We start from the raw sequence: 23,194 nt of genomic DNA, 5'->3' as shown, positions 1-23,194 counted from the left end.
GCACGAAATGTGAAACGTAGTAATCGTATAACGAAAAAGTAGAGTTCTCTTTACCTGTTTAAGATGCAGAAGAAGGACAGAGAATTGAAGAATCAAATAACAAGGAGGAACCACCGATGAGCTACAGTATTCACAGAGAGGATGGTTGTGTTAATTGGATTTGCGTTACAGTATCTCGATTTATGCACGAAGCTGGTTGCTAGAGGAAAATAAGGTATCGTCATGGAAACGTTTACAAGTTTTCTTGTTGCTATGGAACTTTGTGCTGCTGAGTTATAATCGTGGGCTCAACCATTTCGGGTCTTTCTAATAATGACGTCATCGATACTTTAAGAAACCGCTGACAGTTAGCTAGGCTGAGTTATTTCGAGAAATCCGCTAGTCATATGCGAGGTGATCCAATACGAAAAGTGAGCAAATTTGAGAACTTTTAGGTGAGAAATCCGACTTTGATTAGTACAACAACAACATGAGTTATCTTGCTTTCCTTGGTTGGTAATTTAGTGGGTTTACATGGTATATTTTGCATCTCTTGTCCTTAAGATTTGTTGGTTCAGTTCGCGAACGGCCTTGCGTTAGTTGAAAGCGCAATTGATTTCGGCTGAAGCAATTTGCATTTTTAGGCTGAACTTTATACAATTTATAATATATCAATAACTTATTGAAAAACTGAGAAAAGTTACATTTGGCGTTGAAAGCATATTTATGATAAATAGATTACGCCAGAAACATCTCTAAAGGTTGTCGTGTCGACAAATAAGACTTAAATCAGACTAATTAAGAAAGAGCAGAAGACTTTCATTATCCGTTTGAAGAAGTTTTTACACAGATTTAACAAAGTGAATTATATATGTTCTTGAAATTAAAATGTAGAGTTGAAAGTAGCTGTTAACTTAGGAAGTTTTCTTATGGCGTCTTAAAACTTGAACGCGTTCATATTTGCTGAGCTGTTTTGTACTGAATGATATGTTTGGACGTGGAAAATTTATTTTGTTAAATTGAGAAATTAACTTACATTTTATGGTATTCTAATCCTTTATAATGACACATCCATTAACCTTAAGGTTTTCAGTCCTGACTTTGGGTTTTAATTTCTCATTTCTATTATTGTAGCCTCGTTGCAAAGGGAAATAAGCACCATGTCCTTCGGTGAATATACTTCAAACTCCAGCACAGGTGATCAGGATTAGAACTGCTTGTCTGCTTTACCTTCAGCCTGTATTTTAATCCCAGATTGATTTCTGATTGTTGCATACTATTCTGTACTCAGAGCCTAGTACACCTAAGTAGTGATTATGGATGATTTTTTACTAAGTACAATATTAAATGACTTTTGAATGCAGAACTTTCTTTTGAATCTTGTCGTTGTACATATGTTACAGGGATTATGTCACACTTGATTCTGGAGGGGTGTAGAATGCTCTCCTTTTGAAATTTATAATTAGAAACAATTTATTTGGTGTGATCTTAATTGGATTTTTGGAAAATTTATGATATTATGTATGATTTCAGTTGTATATTTTGTTTGAAGGATCAAAGGGTGGCTCCACAGAGTATAACAGACTCTGTAGCTGCGTTAGTAATAATATTCAAGCAATCAACAAAAATGGTATGTTAACCCTTTAACTCCCAAGATTCGATTGTCAATTCTCCCCTTCAGCTACTACACATTTTCTTGTAAATTGATAACGAGAATTAGGTTTTCAATCAAGGTAATAAATTGTACCTGGTGACTTTGAGTATTCTCACTTCCTGTTTGCTGTGTAATATATGAATACTTTAAAGAGAAGTTACATGGTAATCACCTCTGGGGGGTTAACCCTTAAACTCCCATGAGTGACCAAGACAGAATTTCTCCTTACAATATCACTATAATATCAACCAGATAAGTGTTGAGAAAAAGAAATATATCAATTTTGGGATGATTAGTTGATCCAATACTAAATCCTCTGAATTAACATTGTAAAAACTGTTTGGTTGATAGTAAGGAGAATTACAAATTTGGTCTGGAGGGTTAAGTTGAAATTGTGGTAATATAATAAGTAGACTTGTTGAAGGATCCACTTGAGTCTGGCCTTCAAGTGTGTTACAAACTTTCTTATAAATATCAAATTTAACTGAATGGAAAAAATACAATTCCTGATGGAGTCTAAGGATTAAGCAAAAAAACAGAATTGAATTAGACATTGATGTTACATAGCTTCATTTCTTTATACCAGTTAGAGAAGCACATGGTAAGATTGTAACACCTTCATGCTTGATTACTAATGCACTTTGCCTGTTGTTAAGACAAACTCAGTTTATGTTCTGTGTTGTCATCTAAAAACTTATCCAAATTCACAACCAATGTTACATCCATATATCTAAAAAATAATCAAAATGTTGCATATGTCGACATATGTTTTAGAGAATTCTGTGACCTCACATACAGCAGTGAAACATAGACACACATTTACCACTGTGTGTCTTGAAGTCAAGGAATTTATAGCTTGTATGGTTTTCAAAGGTGTATCAGAATCCATGATAAGGGTAAATCAATCAGATTAGGTGTAAAATCTCTTCCTGGGACACATAATTTATTGTTTTTTTCTTGGTGTCAATCCACAGTCACTACAATTCAGAAGCTTGTGGACAAGCTTGGAACTTCAGAGGATAAATCACAGTTGCAGAGCAGACTGTAAGTTAAGATATGATTGATAATTCTCCTCTCTAGGTACTACACATTTCTCTGATAATTAGTTACAAGAACTTGATGTTAGATCAAGACAGCAACTTCTTCCTGAAAAGTTTGAGTATTGTTGTTACTTGTTGGTGAATAATGTAGGGATATTGTAGGGAGAAGTTATATGTTGATCACTTTTAGGTTAAAAGGTTAACACAGTCACAGTTACTCTCCTCAGATTATTGTCAATTGATAGTGCCGACTCTTGTTATGAGTTTCAATTTTTTTATTTTTTATTTTAGACAACAAACAGAACAAGCCACTCAAAAACTTGCCAAGGAAACTCACTCTTACTTGAAGCAGCTTCCTCATCTGTTTGGAGAATCACCAACTGAAAGAGTATGTATTTTAGGCTCAACTTTTTCTGCAGTAACTTAAGACCCAATTTTGCTGGCCTATAAAAATGTATTCAACCATATTTGATATGGTTATTTATATTTGGTCCCTGTAGCAGTCTTTAGAAGGCAATCCATGGAGGAGGTAAAACATAATCATACTCTGAAAAAAAAAAAAGACCCTGAAAGGCATCTGTAACATTCTGATTATAGTGGAGCTTGCAGAGCTTAGCCCCATAATTATACAAAATAGTAGTAACCCATCAAGCTGAAAAAATTTGGATGTATGACTGTACGGCCGTACGGCGGTACGACCGTACAAGGTGCTACTTTTAACATGCATGGTCAACTGTACTGCAGGCATGCCGATGCCACGGCTTTGTTCAGTAGTCCAGTGGTCAGTGTACTAAATATTTCCAGATAAATATTACCATTATTTGTAGCCCATTGCATGAGAAAAACCATAGACATTGCAGTTTTCTGATAAACCTCTAACCAGAGGATTTTTTTTTCTTATTGTAGCGTCAAAGGAAAATACAAGTAGAGAAGTTAGCAGACAACTTCTCAACAGCTTTGAACACTTTTCAGCAACTTCAGAGGGTAAATTAATTTTTGAGTCTTAATGGAAAAATTATTTTTGATTTTTCTCTATGATCAAATTGAGGACATATTTGTGCATGATTGTGTGGATAGAACACAGTTCTAACTGTCAGTTATCATCCATCTGTGGGTAAACAGAGTGCAGCAGAAAAGGAGCGAGAGTCTGTTTCACGTGCAAGGTCAATGTCCGCAGCAATGCCAACCCCAAGTGTAAGTGTGCTCTGAAAATGTTGTCAGGTATTTTTTTTTCAATGAATGGATTAATATTTAATATGCAATGGGTAATGAAATGGTCCTCGCAAATTTTTCAAAGAATTAATTTTTTTACACAAATGTCTATGTCACTTTAAGTTCAGACTAAATTCTTGAAGTAATGAAACTGTTGTTACATGATCTTTGAACACAGGTGACCAAATTTGCAAGTTTTGCTGCAAATTAAGACATGCACAATTCTTTCTACGTATCATCATGGCAACCCAATTATATAATTGCAGCCAAGAGTGCTTTGCTATTGTGATTAACAATATTGTTTGATAATTTCTTTTCCAATAGCCAATGGGTGGATATAATGATGAGCATAGCTCGACTTCAAATGACAGGTAGGTGGCTTAATTTCCTTCTGTCATTAAAGGGTAATGTCCTCTTGAGTGTTGAAAGGGATCCAGGAGTGCATCAATTTTGTGCCTGCCTTTCAGCCAATCGGATGCAAACATTTAATCAATACTGTTTTTTATTTGAATTAAGGGGGTAAGTTTCTAAAGAAACTGTGGTGCTTCATCAGTGGGAGAGTATAATGAGTAATTTAGCGTTGACAACCGAGTTGAAAATGTAAATTAACCACCGTCGAGCATCAGCCCTTCATCAGAGCAATAGACCAAGGGCTAACGCTTGAAACATCAGCCTTTAATGGTGGTCAATTTACGTTTTCAACTCAGTTGTTAACACTAAATTACCTTTTTTTTATTTTTCTCTTTCTGAAGACTTAATCTTTCTTTGGTAAATATCTTTTAGAGCTGGCAGTGGATTCCAGGTACAAGCAGAAGAAGAGGTCTCTGTGGAATTGATAGAGGAAAGGGAAAGAGCCATTAGACAACTGGAGGTAATGTCACATGGGCCTTAACCCTTTAAATCCCAGGAGTGACCAAGACATTTCTTCTTTAAAAAAATACAATGACAAGAAGACAAGTGATAAGAATAAAGATAAATATCATTTGGGTAATTGTTAGTTGATCCAATACCAAATTCTTCGAAATAACATCATAAGAACTGTATTACAGACAGTATAAAGAATTTCCTTTGAGATCTGGGAGTGGAAGGGTTTAAATTTGTTGTAGAAAGGCTAATCTTTGAACATGCAGCGTTTCTGTATCAATGTTGCAAAGTAGATCTTAGTAGCATGTTCCCATTCAAGTACTTAAGAATATGTACATGTAATAACCAGTGGTAGAATGGTACATGTTGGAGTTTAGACTGAGTATAGAGTATAGTAAGGATTAAGAGAGGTTTTGAAAGAGTGAGGTTTTACAAGTCATTTACATGTAGTTTATAGCGCCATCTCTGCAATCATGTAGTTTAATCAATTGTTTGTGTCTTGTATATAGGCTGATATTGTTGGTGTCAATGAAATCTTCAGAGATCTTGCCACCATGGTGTATGAGCAGGGTGACATGATAGGTAAAACAATTCAATTTTACATATAAACCATTTTCTTTAAGGTCCTTAGTTTTCCATTAACTCTTCAATTGCCCTATCTCTATTTGACTTACAGATAGCATTGAAGCAAATGTAGACACTGCAGCAGTCCATGTTGAAGACGCCAATGTCCAGTTACAGAAAGCTAGTCACTATCAGGTGTGCACAACAATTATTTTCACTGTAACTGGTTGTAATGTTGCAATCTGATTGGCCTATTTGCTTTAAGAGTATAGACTTGCATCAGTGTGTCAGGCAATGGTCATGGGCAGAAAGAATCATTTTATTTGATGTTAATATTGTGGTTAAAAAAAAAAAAAAACAGCAAAAAAAAATTGACAGTGGATTGCAGACTCACAAAGCTGTGCCTCTGAGTCCACAACAGTTTGACTACTGTGATGACAAATATTGTTGTGGATGAGAGTACAGGCCTTGCTAATTAACCACTGTGATTTGTTAATTTAGTAACTTTGAAATCATAGTTACTGTTTTATTGGATTTTTTTGTCATCTCATTGATTGTAAACAGTATTAGACAGAGTAAAAAAGTTTAGTCTGCTTTTTTTGGAAAATTGCAACGACGGGAGTTTGGAACCTAGAGTTTAGGATTCCAGATAAAGATGTTATGGTTTGAGAACTGGCTGGGTCATAGTGTCAAAATAGGGATTAACTCCAACAGCTATGAGCCAATTAGGGTCAAAGACTAAACTGCTTTTAAGTGGATGCTTTGCTGAGATCAAAGGGCACAAAAAGTACTTTAAACTTGGAAATAATGAATGAAGTTATTGTTAAACAATTTTTATTTGCAGAAAGCGGCAAGAAAGAAGATGTGCTGTATCCTAGTTATTTTGGTTGTTGTTGCAGGTGCCTTGGGTCTTATCATTTGGTTGTCAGTAAGAAATACCAAATGAGGTGGATTTAAGCTTAAAAGCTAAGTTTTCAAAAGAAAGAAACCATTTAGCTCTATAGAACATTACTATTGGCAAAAAATAGAAGTCAGATTAGTTGTAGGACAATACATGAACACTAGTGCATCTTGTGATTCATAAGCACAATGTTGTCTATTGTGATTGCAAGCACATGCACTCTCATTTATGCTATTTCTATTGTCTAGTTTCATTAACTAGTGAAATTATTTTGAATTGATTACCAGGGATGACCACTTCATATTTAGTACTTGGTGAAAAATTTAGTATCAGTTGTTGTCTGAAGTTAATGGTTCTGTCAAGCTGTCCTAAATGTATATTGTGTTCTAGCAATATTGTGAGTACAATTTAGTTGTGTGTTCATGGTTTTCTGAGTTCCACAGTTGTCACTGCTACAGGCCATTGTCCCTCTTCATTTAATGATTGCCTCTGTAATGGTTTTCCTTTGTATAATACTACTTTAAAATAATGTTTAGATCTCTTAACTTTAGATGGCAACTGATCAATAAAGATTCAACTTCTTCATTACCACTTGAAGATAGATTAGCTAGAAATTTACAGAGTTAGGTTTGAAATAAGGATTACAGTTACACCATAATGTAGACATAACTGGTATGAAATCTTCATATCAAAATGTCACCCAAGTTTTTTTTCCTTTCAAACACTCAAATTTTACCACACATTGGTGTTAACATTTTAAAAAAGATGCAATTTATTTAGCAGTGCATAATTTGTAATTTTATGAAATAATTTTGCCAAAGGCATTGGGTTTACTCATTGATAGAGAAATAAGAAATGTTAACAAAAAGGTTTTTGTGGGTAGATCAAACCAAGGACTTCTGTAGTGTTCTTATACTTTTATAATGACAATTAGACAGTACTGTACAATCCTTTGTTTCCCTCTTGGAGAGTTCAAGTATATACATATATATATATATATGGTGACATTAACCATAGAAAAATTCTCTGTTTAGTATGGCCAAGAGAGGGAGTTGTAAGTAGGTTATTTTATTAGATGATGAAATGAATGGATCCTGTAAAACCAACCCAAAGGTTGTCTGCTTTTTTTTCCTATTTTCCACATATAATTGCACGTCAATCAAGTATTTTTCCAAATGTTCTTTATCTGAAAAAATTGTGTTAACTTTGTAGCGTAGCAAACCATCCACCAAGTTTCTGACTCAAGTTTTAATCTGCACTGATTAACCCATAAATGAGGCTATTGTTTTTGTACCTTGGTGTGTTGTTAATGGAAAGCTTTGATTGGGATGTTAACCAAGCTTGAATTAGCCATTTGTAGGTTGTTGGTGGTTGGTAAAGATTAAATTCTTGTTATAATGTAAATAATCAATAAATGTTTTTTTACGAAAACTAAGTGTACACTTTTAACTCTGTTTTGTCAAGTTCTGATAGAATTGTGACCCAATCACTTGAATTGAGCAGGGTCATTGTTTGTTCATCTTGAACCATTCATCCTGAACTTCCTTAGGTTGCAAGCTCTTTCAATTCTTATCTAACACTTGATATGGTTGATGAGGGAGATTTTTGTTACATAGAAATTAATAAATAAACTTAGCAGCCTTCTAAATGTAGTGGTGGTTGGAAATGGGTTGATAGAAACTTACTCCATCTTCTATTTCATTTTTACAGAGATTCCTACCAATTTTTCTTGTTTTTACCCCAAAGGATGATCGCTAATGACTTCTTTTAACCCCATCTTGTAAAGTGAAAAATTTTACAATTATCAGTAATTCTGCAAAGGCAACAAAGGTGAATTATCTCTTATTGGAAACTTCTATATTTGACAGAAGCTGGGAGTCGGGGTGAAATTGATCCCAAATGATTCGCAGCTGTGTTCCATGCCAATGACCACTGGCTAACAAACACCTCTGTTCAAAAGGGCACTTTATTTTAGCCTTGATATACTGGTTGGAACGTAAACCATTGGTGCAGCAGCTGCTCTGCCAACAGCTCTCTTAAAACACTGAAATACTTAAAAAAGGAAAATGTTTTCCACTTAATAAAAGTTTGCATTCTAAGTAAGCTTCTCAATGATATATTTTCATCTCCACCTTCAGTTTGTTTGATTTCCTTCTTTAAATTATTGAATACTTGATTTTCATTCTGTTTCAGCGCGCCCATTCTCCTCCGCCACTTCCGTAGCAGTGTAACCTCACTTGACTTCGCGCCATTCATGATTTACCAGCATATTATCGTCGTCATCACGATGGTCATGTTAATCATCATCATTGTCGTTATTCAATTTTTTGTCTATTATTTTTTTTTCAAAAAGGCCTCCCCTCATTTGTTAAATTCACGCCGAGAAAATGTAAAAAAAATCAAAAGAAATCTGATAAAACCGGAATAAAACTGCAAAATTGAGGAGCTACAACACAAGCAGAATGAGACTGAGCACCAACCTCTCCTAATATGGTAGTCATGTGACTCTTTCGTCATTGCACGCTGGAATTTACCCGCGAGGTTTAAAAGCATGGCGGACAATGAGGGTGAGGAGATTTCATTTGCGTTGCCTATTGAAAAGCTTCCTTTCGACAGTGATACCCCTAAAAGTAGTTTTATCTGTGACGAGAATTGTTCTCCAAATCCAGGAGAAGTTTTTACGATGAGAAATCACTCAAAGGTTGCTTCTGTGCTGTTTTCTCCGCCGCGAACTTCGCGTGTGGGTGAAGGAAAATTAAAACCCAAGTCTTTCTCGACGAGTTTGTATTCGTCGCCAACAAGGAAAACGGTAATTGTTATTGAATGTTGCATGTTTTGAACAAAATTTCCTCGATGAACGAGAAAGTAACGGTGCAATACTAATTGAGCGTTGATTTTTTCCAGAAACTGAGCGGAGTCGAAAAAGAGAAGAGAAAAACTCTTCAAGTTCTCCAACCAGCTGCAAGCGGCAATGGCACGCTCGTTGGGAGCCGTGGCGTCGTTAGGCATAGTGAAATGGTAAATTAATAAGCAGTAAACAAGCAGGTTTACGGTATATTTATCTTAGAGAAATACCTTGTGTCCTGATAGTCCACGCGTTTTCCTATTGCAGCCAATTCTCAGCCAGTTTCTTATTGTAAATTTAATAAAAATCAACACTGACGTCTTTTTTGGCCGAGCAGGATTAAGTTTATACCAATGTTAAAAGGGGTAAGTTTCTAAAGAAACTGTGGTGCTGCGTCGGTGGGAGAGTAAAGCAGGTAATTTAGTGTTAACAACTGGGTTGAAAACGTAAATTAGCCACCGTAAAGAGTAAAAAAGCTGACGTTTCGAGCGTTAGCCCTTCGTCAGAGCGATAGACGAAGGGCTAACGCTCGAAACGTCAGCTTTTTTACTCTTTACGGTGGCTAATTTACGTTTTCAACCCAGTTGTTAACACTAAATTACCTGCTTATACCAATGTTCATTGTTTGTAGAAGGAAGAAATCATGTTGAATTTCGAAGCTTGAAGTTCGATATTTCTCTCCTTCTATCGCTCGTAGTTATCAGCCTATTTTTTTCCCGAAGAATTGATTGTTCTTATTTTATATTCGTTTTACATAAGTATGTTTAACCTTGATATTTCATAGAAATCTAAGAAGGGTAAATCATCACCAACTTTAAAACTCAAACAGCAGAAGATTAAGATTCTTCACAAATCAGGCAACGGTTCTTCTTCAACACTTGCCGATTCCTCGGATTCTGACACTGCTGTCAGCTCAGCCAGAGAGGTACAATCAAAAATTAATGTATATATATTCCTTGCGTTCCTAACAAATTTATTACCGTATTTATTCGATTTAACGCTGTGGCGTTGATTAAATTTTCGTGATTCGAGTGCGGCGTTTGTTTGAGGGCGGCGTTCTTTTACGATTCACGATTTCACAATTTGCATGTTAATACTACAGCGATACATAAAGTGAATAAAGATCTATCAAACTGGGTTACTTTGAGAGGATTTTCTAGAGGTTTGGACAGTAACTTGCAAGTAATATTAGGACCCAATGCCACTAAAAGTTAACAATTATTACTAAACAACCATATGGCTTGCCTTTGCTAAATTGATTTATTCATAGCTTCTGCTTTACGAAGCAAGCCATTATCAGCCTGTGAAGACCCTTTCCTCTCATTGGCTCCAAGCCATTGATCCTCTGACAATGTCTTTGACCAGGGGTGATGAGAAGAAGCTGTTTTCACATGCTACAACACTCAGAAATGAGTATTTTGAGCATATTTTTGAATAGTGCAGTGAAGCTTTTCCTTTGTCTTTTTCTCAAAATTTAAGAGGAAGGTTGTTTACTTCCAGTCCACCAATCCACAAGTTTGTGACATCCAACACCCCTTGATTTTTGAAAAATACTGAATCAAAAATGGTATTTTGTCTTATAGAATACAAAATCGCCTCATGGGGAATCGTTTGATGAAGCAGTAGCATTGATGATTTCAGGCAAGTGGCTGCTGTATGTAGAATGCAATGTGATTTTGTAATGTTCTAATCCTATAACTTGTTGTTACAGTATGTATGATTTGTCAGATTGTCTCATAGTTTGTTCTTAGGGTATAGTAGTTTGATCAAATTTTGTATATACTGTGATGTATTTATTAATACTGGATTTTCCACCAAGTGCTATCCTTTTTATTTCTCACTACATTGCTAAGTTACCTGTTTTTTTTTTGTTTGTTTTATTAACTTGGTAACTTGTTTGACTTAAGATCCACCACCAGAGAGATATTGGGAGCTTTTGGCAGAGGAGAGGAGACTGGCTCTACAAGAGGCATTGGAGGAGAATGAAAGGGTAAATACATAAAACTTTCATTTAAAATTTATAAAATTGTCAGATAGTAACCATGAACTTGCACAACTGTCTTGAGATTTGGTCATTTCATTTCATTGAATGTGCACTTACCTGCAGATGTTCAGATTGCAAGGTATATATAAAGGTGGTGGAATGCGAATTTTCCATATGCAGACTGAATGTTTTGATTAACCCTTTAACTCCTAGAAGTGATTAACATAAAACTTCTCCCTACAATATCCATACATTATTCAGCAAACAATGGATGAGAATATTCAAACTTATCAGGTAGAAGCCGTTATCTTGATCTAGCACCAAGTTCTCATAACTGATTTACAAGGAAATGTGTAGCAGCTTTAGGGGAGAATTAACAATCAGATCTTGGGAGTTAAAGGGTTAACTTTCTTGTTTTTAACTCAGATTCATAAGGAGTTAGAAGAACTCAGAGAAAGAAACAAAAGCCTTGAAGAAATCGCTGGTCAAGCTGAGTATTTTGCTTCTCTATACCAGGTACTGGAAGAGTTAATATATTCTTTGCATCTGACCCTAAACAGTTTTTCTCAGTTTGTAATCTCATGGAAAATTTACCACATATCTAGTACATATCTGTTGTTAATACTTTCTTGTGATGGAACTTTTCACAGATGGTGATGGAGGGAGAGGTTCCAGATATAGAATCCAGTGATAATGATGAAGAGGTGGATTAATACCTTTTAACTCTTACTTCAGTAAATTATTTCTGACCCAGTACCACAATTTGAGTTTTTTGTTTGTTTTTTTTTTTAAGTGGTTGATGTATTTCAAATATAATTTTTCTACAATGTACATTTTCCTCAAGTATTTATGTATCCATGCACATATTGTTTCACCATGCATTTTGAGAAACCTATTGCACTTCAAGATTAAGATGTACCTGTATTTGTTATGATTAAGAAAAATTGCAGGATGATTGTAAATTCCTTTTCTTGTTGGAATCCACAAGATGGCAATTTTTCCCTGAAATTGGGGGATCTCATTCCAATCTATGTACATAAAAATTATTTGTTAATCTTCAGAGATATAATTCTTAACAAGTTGCCTTGCCTTCATTAGTTCTTGTCTTTCTTAAATACAGGCCCTACAGATGAGTGTAATTTTAAAAAAGTTAGTAAAAGCTTTTCATTTCAACACGGTTCTCAGTTATCAGAATGTGAATAATTAGTCTGGCAGTGTTGAACTTATCTTATGAACAAATCAGGCCACTTTTGAGGTAATGGATAAGAATGCATCATTTACCTTGTAGCTCTTTCCACGACTTTTAATTAGTTATCATCCAACCATATACATAGTTCTTAGAAAGGTAGTGCCATTGTCCTGAAAATTGATGGCTTACCAAAACATACTGTTCCTCTTCTCTTATTTTAAACAAAGCAGCTGCAGTGTTTTTATGCTCAAACAATATCTGGTCAAGTTAATCCTTGTAGAGAATTCTTCACATAATTATCCTATTTTCTCACAATAAATGCTCTCCACTTTTTTAAAAATGATGTATTGTGTTCAGGCATGTACCTCCCTTGCTCATATTTTCTTTTAAATGGAGTTGTGGTGCAAAAACTTTTTAATGTCTCTATAAAGGATCCTGCATAACTTTATCTTGGCTCTTGTACTTTATTTGTCTTTTTTCCCAAGAATGAAAAGGACTTTCTTAGCACACTGGAAAAAAGCTTGTGTATTATTCTGGATAAACTTCTCTGCGTGTTTGCCTCTGTAAAACCAGGGACAGCAGTTTTCTGTTGGTCAGTAGTAGTTAGCAATAGCACAGTGCAAGGCATGAGGCTGGATAGGATGCTATAAAATTGTTTATTTACATTCACTTAAAATTAATGGATCCATGATGTACAATTACATTGTTCTTCCCCATGTGAAAATAATTTAACCCAAGCCCTCATCTTTTTAAATCCTTTAGTGATTAAATAAAGATGATCATTTCTTGAGAGCATTATATTGTTTTATTCACAAAGTTATAATGCCTTATTCATGAACAAACAGGTCTCTAGGGAGTTCACAAAACAAATTGTAACATGTGACTTAAAACAACATCAAGCTCTCAATATTTAATAATCTGTTCTGTTTGTAGTTCCAATATTTATAAAACCACATACAATGTGCAATGAATGATTAATTTGTTCTAAAGCTTAACTATTATGAAAGCTATATAGGGATTGTCCCCTTAATACATTTTACTTGTGTGACACAGCAGTGCTATTTTTATACAATTTCTCTCTTCAGCTGTACCATACAGTTATATCAGGCACTTGCATCAACTGCCCATTCAACCCTTTAACTCCCAAGATCTCAACTAATTCTCTTCACTGTCTGCCATACAGTTCATGTGATGTTAATTTTGAGAATTTGGTATTTGATCAACTTATAATCCCCGATTAAATATATTTTTTTTATTATCATCACTTATCTGCTTGATATTGTATTGATATTATAAGGGGAAATTCTATTTTTGCCACTCGAAGGAGTCAAAGGGTTAAACTCTTAAATGGAGGGGATTTTGAGTGTCTTGCCAAGCCAGAATGTACAAAATACAATTAAGCTAGCCTAGTATAAATGTTTTAGCTTGGCATGAATCTCAGTTGTTTTAATGTAGATTCCTTCAGTTTTAACCTGCAATGAGATGCAATCTATTAAAAAAAGTAGCCCTTAATGAAGTTCTTGAACGAGTAAATTCAAAACCTATTTTAAATTTTAAGCATGAATTACAGCTGGCTACCTTTGGAAAAACATAGAAAAGCCCCACAATGGTAGGAAAGGCCATAAATTCAGTTAACACTTCTTGATATGAAATGAATAGCATATTGGCCTAAAAGTGGAACTCCAGTGGGATAATTTCACTTCCCATTACTCAATTGGAGTAGAAGTATTCTTAGCATTTGTCTAGAGAAGCATTGCTTGTGGCTAAGGGTGTGGTGCAATTTCTGGGGAATCTTTTGTTTTAGAGGCCACTAGATATACTAAAAACATCTAGCTATTAATGGAAGTTTTCCATTGAATAAAAATTTGTTTTTCTATAAATGTTTCCTCTGAGCTATAGAGCTATTTGAAGTCAGAAAAGACTGACTATAAAGGTGTTCTTGAGTAACATCGAATTCCTGTCAGTTATGATTTTGTCTGCATCAAGGATCAAACCCTTGAGAGTGCTTTTCAAAGTGGCAAATAAACCACCTTGATTACAAATCTGATTATTATTGGTAACACCAAAACTGTGCACCCATGCCATTATTTTTATATTTCCTCTCCAACTTTTGGCTCATTCATGAACAATATATGTTGATTATTCCTCACTACCTTAAAAGGACAGCTATGCCAATGAAAGAAATTAATAACATTAGTCAGAAGATAGCATTATTCACACTAATGAGCTAGGGAAGTGATTCTTCTTCTTAACTCTTGCCACAAAAGAGATCTTTCCTTTTCTGTTCTTTTGATAACATCTCTATTCTCTGTGGCTCTGCGCCCAAGATAAGCAAGTGCTTCACCAACAGGGCCATAAGGTACTGACTTGTACACATTGAAGCCTTTCTGCCCTGTGGTAGTAAAGGAGAAATTAAACAGAGTTTTTACAATAAAACATGGATGGAAAATCACTCTAATATTGGCTAGACCTTCCACTCATTGTTTAGGAGGAAAGGCCTCTTCGCAATTTACAGCAATGCATCCCCACGAATTCTGACTTAATGCCATCATTTATGAAAGGTATTCCTGACTTAAGTCCATTTTGATTTTTTGCAATCTTGCACTGTTGGATTCATTTTCACCTCAGTTTAAAGGGTTTGCTCACTTATTTGTTTGTTTACTTGCAGACCCAGGAAAGTATTGGTAACAATGGCAGTACTTCAATGAAGGTAATTTAACCCAGCCTTTGACTAGGAATTACCTTGACACACTCTTTTCCCCTATCACATTAAATCAACAAAAATTCAGATTTCTCAATGATAAACCTAAATGTTTTCAACACTAATGCATATCCCAAGCTTTAGACTTTGGTTAAACAGACTTTTCCTTAATGGCTTTATATGTTGTCTGTCACTGTTTGTCCCTTACCTAATAAGAAAGAGACCTGGTCACACATCCCATACAGTTGTCCAAATGAAATCTTCCCTGCATCCTGTGCAATGCCAAGTTCTTTCATTCTGTTCCAAAATTTTTATATACATGTATGTTACATTTAATCAGCAAAGTAGATGTTATCAAATTAAATAACTTCTGGTTAAAGCTGGTGTGTACACAAATTTACTTGCAGTATTGCGACTCTTTTTATTACATATTGCTCATTATGGGTTTCTATCAACCTCTCAACAACCAGCATCATTGCCATTGTCAATGTCCTCATTAAGTTGTTACCATCTTCACCACCATTCTCTTACTTGCCATGTTAAATTCCTTATCCCCTCGATAGCTATCCTACCATCTCTTATATTGACAAGATACCAACATGCTGCACATGCATGTTACAAGCTGGAATATGCAATTTCACCCCAAGCCCTGCTTTCATGGTGTGGCATATTGGTCAATTTTAGGAGGAAAGTGTTCCCAACACACTGAGATAAAAAAAAATGTCTACATTAAAATTTCAAGGTAGTGACAAAGATTCATGAAAATTTTATTTCAAACACAGCTCGGAGGTGAATTGTCAGCAAATGTCATTACTGTTCATGAGAGCTCTTGAATACCTTGTTTTCAATGAGTAGCATAAAATTATGCACTTTTCAGAAATACCTTTGAACAACAAGTTTCACTGATTCTTCATTATGAGAGGCTATCATGACTTCTGCTGGAGTCCGACTTGCCAAGTGTAACAAAGTGTCTACCACTTGATCATACATTCTACAAGTATCCTCGTAGCTGTTATGTATTGGGTCATCATAACCCATATCAGCTGCTCGATTCCTCTCCATTGTCATGTATGCTCCACGAACAATCTTAGCACCAAAGTGGAAACCTAATCTTTGCATCAATTCCAAATTTGCCATCACTCTGTCATAAGTGTCCTGTAAATTATAAAATTGTGTTATACTAGGTAATGCAACAAAATAGCGGAGCATCTACAAGCACCCTGATTGGTCAAAAACCTGTTGTTTATTGCACTGGTAGTTAACCATAGAAATTGGAAGTTTATTTTGTAAAGGCAATAGACTGCACTTTCTATCAGTTTACCATGTAGTAACACACTTGCAATGTTGGGAGAACACAATCCTATGTGGGTTATTACTGTACACCAGTAAATTGATAAAATGCAGTGTTTTGCTGAAATGTTGCTTAATTTTGAAGGTTTATGGGAACATTGCACATTGACACTTTTTGTCTGCCTGTATTCTTTCCTAGCCCTGTACTGTATTTTGCTGGCATATCTTTAAATTACTGTCTCCTATAAATTTGCAATAAATTTTGTAAATTTGCTACCCCCTGCTCCACAGAAAAGGATGTTAAAAACTTTTCTCACCTAAAATTATTGTTGAAATTTTATTTCATATCCTAAAGTGGTAAATGTTGTTATTTACTTTCCATATCACAGAAAATTTTCTGTCAACTTCAGAAAACCATGAACACCTGAAATATTTATGAAATGATCATTGTTTTGTAAAGACCAATCAGAGTTCAAATGAGGACATGTAATCAAACCACAAATTAATTTACCCTTATGTTACTGTATGCTTTCTCAAGCCTGATTGGTTTGTTAGTGAAATTTCATGAATATCTCCAGAGTTAACAGTTTTCTGAGTTTCACGAAGATAGTAAATTAACCTTTCTGTAGCACTGATAGGTGTTGTAAACCCAAGGGTTGTTTCTGTTGTATTTGTACTGAAGTACTAACACCAACTGATTGATTGCTGCCTGTAGATATGTCTGCTCTGCATCAATCACCAATCGCACATTGCGATTTATGCATGCCTGACAAATGAACATTACAAATTATTTACAAAATTATTGAATAGATACCATGCATATGTGTGCCCTTATTGGTCAATACATGTGTGTAGATTAGATACAATTTAAGCATGAAATAAATGAAATTAAGAAAAAGGCCTTAATTGGTAATAGTCATCATAATGGTAATAATCATCAGCAGAAATGCCTAAAAATAAAGTTTTGAATTCATGACTTTTAACCCTTTAACTCCCAAGATCTCATTGGTAATTCTACTTGCTATCTGCCAAACAGTTCTCATTATGTTAGTTAGGAGAATTTGGTATCAGATCAATTGTTAATCCCATAATTGATATTTTTCTTTATTCTCATTACTTGTCTGCATGACACTGTACAGATATAGTAAGGAGAAATTCTGTCTCGGTCACTCAAGGGAGTTAAAGGGTTAAAAAATATATTGTGATAACTTGTAGTTTAAATTACATGGTAAAGCTTTGACAAGTATGTTATGATGAAAATTGCAAGATGTATATGCCACAAAAGTAATTACCTCAGCAAATTTATCTAGTCTTTTCATTACATTGAAGAGATGCTCATTTTGATTGTCATTTAAAACGGGCACCTGAAATCAAGTGTAACACAGCAAAATAAGATCAAAGCAGTAAGTTGACATACAGTTACATCAAAAACTACATATTCCTCTCTCTTTAAATGTTGATTTTCTAATCAATAACCTTCCAATTGAATCCTTACTGTTCTAGTATTGGAATAGAGTCAACAAACCTTTTACTAAAGACAAGATCACCTATAAACTCATGCGATCGAATGATTCACTTTCCTCCTCACTGGTATGTATACAAATTTTCTTGTTTTTATTATTATATGAGAACATTTTTTGATATACATGCATTTAAACTAAAACTAGATAACTTTGTATACATTGTCATCAGGTTTTTCTTAGACAATGCACTACAACTTGAGGAGAAGTTCCAGCTTAGTCTCTCCTGAGAATTAAAGGTCAAAGGTTAATTAACTCACATTTAACTTCCCATCAAACCCTTTGGCAAAACTTGGAATGTCGAGTCCTTCAAGTGCCTCTGTACTGGCCTCATATGGTGCTAAGTGCTTGTTCAACACATTCTTAAACAGTTATGATAACAAAAATGTTAAAATGATTTATATACACACCAGACAAGTATGTTTTTTTTCATGTAGAATAATAAAGTAATTTTGCCATAAACTTCAAATTTCATCTGTCTGATTGATGGTTATACTACTATGCCCTTTTAGCATATTAGGGTAAAAGAACATGCAGAATATTCAGCAGCATTCCATTATAGAACTGGCAAAAATAAGGATATCAAGCAGAGCAATTAAATGGTCCCACAAAACAATTCAAATTTATTTGTTTACATCCTTCAAGCTTTACTTTTTAAATAACAAACTTTTGAGGACTATTCAATGACTATTCATTTGGAGCTATGCAAACAGACATTTTCAATTTTGCAAAAGTTAGTATCATACTTATTTGCTGTCTGACTGAGAGCCACTTACTAGTAGCATAGGGCTGCATATGGCTGTCACTTTCATTTGTGAAAAGCCTCCTTCTTCTAAAAGTTGTGACCAAAACAAGGTGTTGAGATTTAAAACAGCTGTAAGAACTAACATATGGCAAGATAGTGCAAGAAAAGGAATTTTCTTATAGAAAAAAATTTATTTATTGCATGTCCCTGGGCCTACCATCAAATTCAAAGTTAACCCTGTAGATGGGGTAACAGAAAAGCAGTTTGGAGGTTATTACAGCAAGTCTCACCCAACCTAAATGAAGGGCCTCAGTGTGTATGGTGATAAAATATTACACCCCTCTCTTAGAGACTTATTGTTAAGTTGTTTTAATAAGTTATCAGTTACCTGTCTTTCCAATGCAGTCAAAGATGGCATTTGCATTTCTATCAAACATAGCTTCCCTGTAGAAGTAATTTTCCTCAAATTAACCATTATTTTTAATTGCTCTAAATTGTCTAGTATGTATAGATATACTTCAACAAATAAATTGGCAGTAAATACAATCATAGTGATTAGGGATATATCAACAATTTGTAATAGATAACAAATGTTAGTATACCGTATACTATAACAGTGGATAGCTAGCATGGAGGTGCACTTTGATTGGCTTTTTAAACTCTGATTGTCCTCTGCTGTTCACCTCTAAGTTATTCTTGCAAGATTTGCATCCAAAAATATTTTAATCCCTGTGGGAATGAATAAGTTAAAATCATGTTGTTGTGCTATTTTATCTCACTGGCTTTGTAGCTCGATAAATATCTACCACCAGCCACCTCCACTTCCATGAATAGTTGTTACATTGCAATGATCCTAAAAATATCATAAAAGTTGCAGCTGAGACTGTTACAACTGTGGATATTGACTCTCTAAAACACAGGTCAAAACAAGCTCACCTATCTCTAAAGTTATCATAATCAGTTGAAAGATCCTCTTCATTAGGGACACATAACATTGTTCCTATTCCACATTGACGTAGCTCTCTTATTGTGTTCTGTATAGCTGGTAGAGTCTCCCCAGCCACAAACTGGCTATACATGGTATTGCGTAGTAGAAATTCAAACAGTGTTCTTCCCAGCACCCATTGACCTAAAGACATAAGCTGTTGAAATAAAAAGAAAAATAGACAGTTATACTCAGCCCTGCCCTAAGAATGCTAATGAAGACAAAAGAAAGAGTATTTACTCTTGTCTGACCATAAAACCAGGAACTGGCCAATTATGTTTGGGGGTAGGGCACTTTCATTTTCCTCTGCATAATTTCCATTTGTCCTGTTTGTACCAGTGCTTAAGTAATGTGACCTCTTCCCCCCCTCCCCCCCTTAAAAGTGCTGTTTTCTTTTGTAGAAAGGAAAATGTAATATACAGAAAGACGTGACCCCTCGAAAATGATTGCAGAATTTTCTGCAGTCCCTCATTTTTCAGGTTCACAAGGAGGTTTGACCCCATCTCCATTTGTACTAGCCCACCCCTCCTGCCAAGAATGTGATCATTTCTTTCGAGAGTCTACGAGTATCAAAAATTATAAAATGCCAAAGGAACCCTTATTTTCAGACCCCACAGTCAGCTCCCATCTCAACTCCTTCAACCTTAACTCCAAGAAGTGATTAACATGCAATTTCTCATTACGATATCTATACATTATCCATGACACAGTTGATGAGAATACTCAAAGGTATCAGGTAGAAGTAGTCAATTTGATCGAATACTGCATTCTCAAAACAAATTTTCAAGGAAAATCTGTAGCTGCTAGAGGGGAGAATTCACTACTGGATCATGGTAGGCAAAGGGTTAACAACACGAGACGTTGCAATACGGTCATGAAAACTCTAGCTGTTTTCCACCCAATTGGCTTACAGAGGAACACTATGCTAATAATAATAATAATAATAACAATAATAATAATAATAATATTTAACGAGGGAACCCAATTCGCCACAGCGGTTTTCAGTGTGTCCCCGTGGCAGCAGCCGAAGGTGGCGAAGGGTGAACTACATGGCGACGATCGACTGTAAAACTTTGGACGAAACGAATTCTCTGTCTGCGGATAATGTGTCCTATAAAAGACGTTTCGAGAAAATTATTTCGGAGCCAATTATTTCAGAGCTAAGTGACCTCAGTTTCGAGGTACAGAGCGTGTTGCAACAGGATGGTCACGGATAGCTATAAGCATTTCAAAGTCCACTGACGACGTAACGTCTGGGCTTGTCAGTCGTGAAAATCACAGTGGTGCATCCATCCCTCGATGTACGCACAGTTAAAAGCATGGACCAATTGTTTTATAATCTTAAAAACATAGCCTGAACGACCTCCTGAACGCTCCCTTACTTGCAGTCACGTCACGCATTACAAAATTCACGTAACGGTGTCACCCCAATGTTTTCTTTTCACCAAGAATCAAAACGAAAGGCCGAGAAAGAAAATTAAATAAGCACAACGCTAAAGAAACTTGATTAGAAAGTTATGCGGATTGACAGGACCTCATGGTCTCTTGTAAATGATATTGAGCTGATTTTCCCCTCACCTGGTATTTAACAGGTTTATTAGAAAAATGTAAGAAAACTGCAGGGTAAAGAAAGATGCTATCGTCTTGTCTGCTGTCTGTCTCGTCTGAAGGTCCCTTGCAAATTGAATTCCTCTCCGCCACGACTCTTTCACGATTATTTCAATTTATGACTTGGATCGGATAGTAGAAATACAACGAGACTGATTTTACTAATTCTAAGGAGCTCCTGATGACAGTGTCGATGGCTTTACGGTAACTATTCCTTGTCAAGAGTTGGAATGAATCGTCGAACGGTCTACTGACATTTGTTTGTCACTTTTTCAGTGGTTAACTCTTCTTGTAAAGAGCCAATTTAACTTTGTCTCGCCCGTTTATGGTCCGTCTAATCTATTTGCTGGTGTGTTCAGTGGCTCCAGAGAAACACAAGGCGATACAAATGCAGACACTAAATAAAGTCGTCCTCATTCTTATCCGAATGCGAAGCACTGTCTCTAATTGCTTCGTCAAAATCCTCTTTTGAACTCAAAGGTTTCAGTAGGCGACCTTTCGTAACGTTAGTGCCTTGAAAACGTATTATAATGACAGCCATGATGCTAACAAAGTGATCTGAATATTGAAAACGAGGGTGTAAAGTTCCCGAAGAAAATGTGGTGCTGAGTCGATGGGGTGCATCACAGCTGAGTTGGTGATGTAAATTGACCATCATAAAGAGTTTATGAAGCTGCCGTTTCAAGCGTAAGCCCTCCGTCAGAGTGAATGGCGATGGGCTAACGCTCGAAACGTCTGCTTCAGAATCTCTTAACGGTGGCCAAGTTACGTTATCTACTCGAGTTATTTCGTGATCTAAATATTACTCAGCGTGTAATTAGGCTGTAAGATTTCCCCGAGGAAATGTCACATGGAATTCATCTGAATTAGTTCGCTTTATTAAAAAAATAAAATAAAATAACGTTTTGCTGGGGGAGACCCATCACGACCTACGGGTCAAGCCGCCTATTTCGTCTGCCGACCTTGGACACTCACGTTGAAGATGCTGCAGTCAAGACACCTTTAATATCGAACCAATGTCCTTTGCATGAAAATCTTATTGCTTTGACCAGAAACGATATTAGCACCGAGTAGATCTTGATAATTTTGTCGCGAATCAAAACGATAAATTTTCAGTAACTGGTTATGCAAATGTGCTCAAACGTGATCAATATTTCACCCCAAAATCTGAAATCGAATCGAGATAACACAATAGTACCGATCCTTCTCCCACGTTCTTTTATAACCATTTATATTTTTTTCCCGATGACCGTGTTTTCGTCGAGTGTTGCTCGATTAAGCGAACATACTTCGAAGAATCTTACGACTGTCTCTCGAGTTGAAGTATTGAATCGAACTTACCTGCATACTGTTGCGGACGAAAGTGTCGTAGGAACATATCTTCAGTACAAACATTGCGCGTAAAATCTCCACATTCCGTTTAGATTGGTAGGCAGTCTGAAGCTGACTCCACTCGAAAGTTAGTTCAGAGTCTGTTACGCTCTTTCCATTCCCTTTAGCGAATATTACTTCTCGATTTGCCGAGGTAACTTCTGTCCTTGCTTGAACCTGAGTTGTGTGAGTACCAGTTTGAGAAAAACTAAATTTTGCTATTGAGGGTTCTAATTTGTACGATCGTTTCCCACATTCTATAACTTGACGAGATATTCGATGTAAAATCAATGAAGACATCGTTGAAAAAATGTTGTTTTGACAAAGTAAGAGACACCAGTAATTAGCCTGTGTCCTATTCAAATTATGCTATAGTCAGTAACCGCACGCTTGAATGACTGGTTGCTCACAGAATCACGCGAAACAAGTAGCCTATATAAATAATGCAATCGCTTCGTCAAAGGATTGTTTTTATACACCTTGGTCAAATAAACCAATCAAAAAGCATATTTACGGTCCCAAGATGGAATACATCTGGTGCACAGGAATCGCGACAATTTGAGTGGAAATTTGGTATTATTCCCCCCTCCTCTGCTGCAGCTCTCTGTTACATAACCTCCAATAAGTTGTTTTGAAGCTGTTTGTATGATTGTTTCGTTTAATAAATAGGCGTTACCTCGAGTTGACAGATTTATTCGATGACAAGAATCGTGATTGACATTAATTCAATAGATTGATTTAA

At 35.6% G+C, this 23,194-nt stretch overlaps 3 protein-coding genes across 4 annotated transcripts; 2 read left to right on the top strand and 1 right to left on the bottom strand.

Moving 5' to 3' along the window:
- Positions 1–72: 72 nt before the first annotated feature.
- On the top strand, positions 73–7,862 carry LOC113673737 (syntaxin-7). 2 transcript variants are annotated; one of them, XM_027190165.2, is made up of 12 exons: positions 73–214; positions 1,114–1,176; positions 1,532–1,609; positions 2,608–2,677; positions 2,965–3,061; positions 3,580–3,657; positions 3,796–3,867; positions 4,210–4,256; positions 4,669–4,756; positions 5,259–5,331; positions 5,426–5,508; positions 6,158–7,862. In XM_027190165.2, the coding sequence occupies exons 2-12, from the start codon at positions 1,140–1,142 to the stop codon at positions 6,257–6,259; spliced, it is 825 nt and encodes a 274-aa protein (XP_027045966.2). In that variant the 5' UTR covers positions 73–214; positions 1,114–1,139; the 3' UTR covers positions 6,260–7,862. The 2 variants fall into 2 exon arrangements, with proteins under 2 accessions (XP_027045966.2, XP_027045965.2); XM_027190164.2 differs by having other exon boundaries at positions 135–434.
- Positions 7,863–8,681: 819 nt separating this feature from the next.
- On the top strand, positions 8,682–17,995 carry LOC113673701 (uncharacterized). Its single transcript, XM_027190123.2, has 8 exons — positions 8,682–9,023; positions 9,119–9,232; positions 9,844–9,984; positions 10,643–10,700; positions 10,967–11,049; positions 11,470–11,559; positions 11,694–11,747; positions 17,727–17,995. Exons 1-8 carry the CDS (start codon positions 8,766–8,768, stop codon positions 17,862–17,864), a joined length of 936 nt encoding a protein of 311 aa, XP_027045924.2. The 5' UTR covers positions 8,682–8,765; the 3' UTR covers positions 17,865–17,995.
- Positions 13,015–23,038, bottom strand: LOC113673699 (hydroxyproline dehydrogenase). Its single transcript, XM_027190122.2, has 10 exons — positions 22,423–23,038; positions 19,425–19,630; positions 18,877–18,932; positions 18,520–18,575; positions 18,004–18,105; positions 17,516–17,587; positions 16,843–16,989; positions 15,817–16,088; positions 15,142–15,230; positions 13,015–14,624 (listed from the first exon to the last, which is right to left on the bottom strand). Exons 1-10 carry the CDS (start codon positions 22,750–22,752, stop codon positions 14,452–14,454), a joined length of 1,503 nt encoding a protein of 500 aa, XP_027045923.2. The 5' UTR covers positions 22,753–23,038; the 3' UTR covers positions 13,015–14,451.
- Between the last annotated feature and the right edge of the window lie 156 nt (positions 23,039–23,194).

This window comes from Pocillopora damicornis, chromosome 12 (genome assembly GCF_964200805.1).
Source record: "Pocillopora damicornis chromosome 12, jaPocDami1.2, whole genome shotgun sequence".
NCBI classification, from domain to species: domain Eukaryota; kingdom Metazoa; phylum Cnidaria; class Anthozoa; order Scleractinia; family Pocilloporidae; genus Pocillopora; species Pocillopora damicornis.
The sequence above is the reverse complement of the archived record's forward strand: the minus strand, read 5'-3'. Positions and strand labels throughout refer to the sequence as shown.

What these genes read in the sequence shown, in the direction of transcription:
- LOC113673737 (XM_027190165.2), top strand. Translation starts at nt 1,140, where the DNA reads ATGTCCTTCGGTGAATATACTTCAAACTCCAGCACAG. An exon ending in CTTTTCAGCAACTTCAGAGG is followed by an intron (nt 3,658 to 3,795) that starts GTAAATTAATTT and finishes GTGGGTAAACAG; the next exon opens with AGTGCAGCAGAAAAGGAGCG. An exon ending in AGCTCGACTTCAAATGACAG is followed by an intron (nt 4,257 to 4,668) that starts GTAGGTGGCTTA and finishes AATATCTTTTAG; the next exon opens with AGCTGGCAGTGGATTCCAGG.
- LOC113673701 (XM_027190123.2), top strand. Translation starts at nt 8,766, where the DNA reads ATGGCGGACAATGAGGGTGAGGAGATTTCATTTGCGTTGCCTATTGAA. An exon ending in AGTAGCATTGATGATTTCAG is followed by an intron (nt 10,701 to 10,966) that starts GCAAGTGGCTGC and finishes GTTTGACTTAAG; the next exon opens with ATCCACCACCAGAGAGATAT. An exon ending in CATTGGAGGAGAATGAAAGG is followed by an intron (nt 11,050 to 11,469) that starts GTAAATACATAA and finishes TTTTTAACTCAG; the next exon opens with ATTCATAAGGAGTTAGAAGA.
- LOC113673699 (XM_027190122.2), bottom strand. Translation starts at nt 22,752, where the DNA reads ATGTCTTCATTGATTTTACATCGAATATCTCGTCAAGTTATAGAATGT. An exon ending in GTGAAACTTGTTGTTCAAAG is followed by an intron (nt 15,231 to 15,816) that starts GTATTTCTGAAA and finishes ATTTTGGAACAG; the next exon opens with AATGAAAGAACTTGGCATTG. An exon ending in CCAGGTCTCTTTCTTATTAG is followed by an intron (nt 14,625 to 15,141) that starts GTAAGGGACAAA and finishes TTACTACCACAG; the next exon opens with GGCAGAAAGGCTTCAATGTG.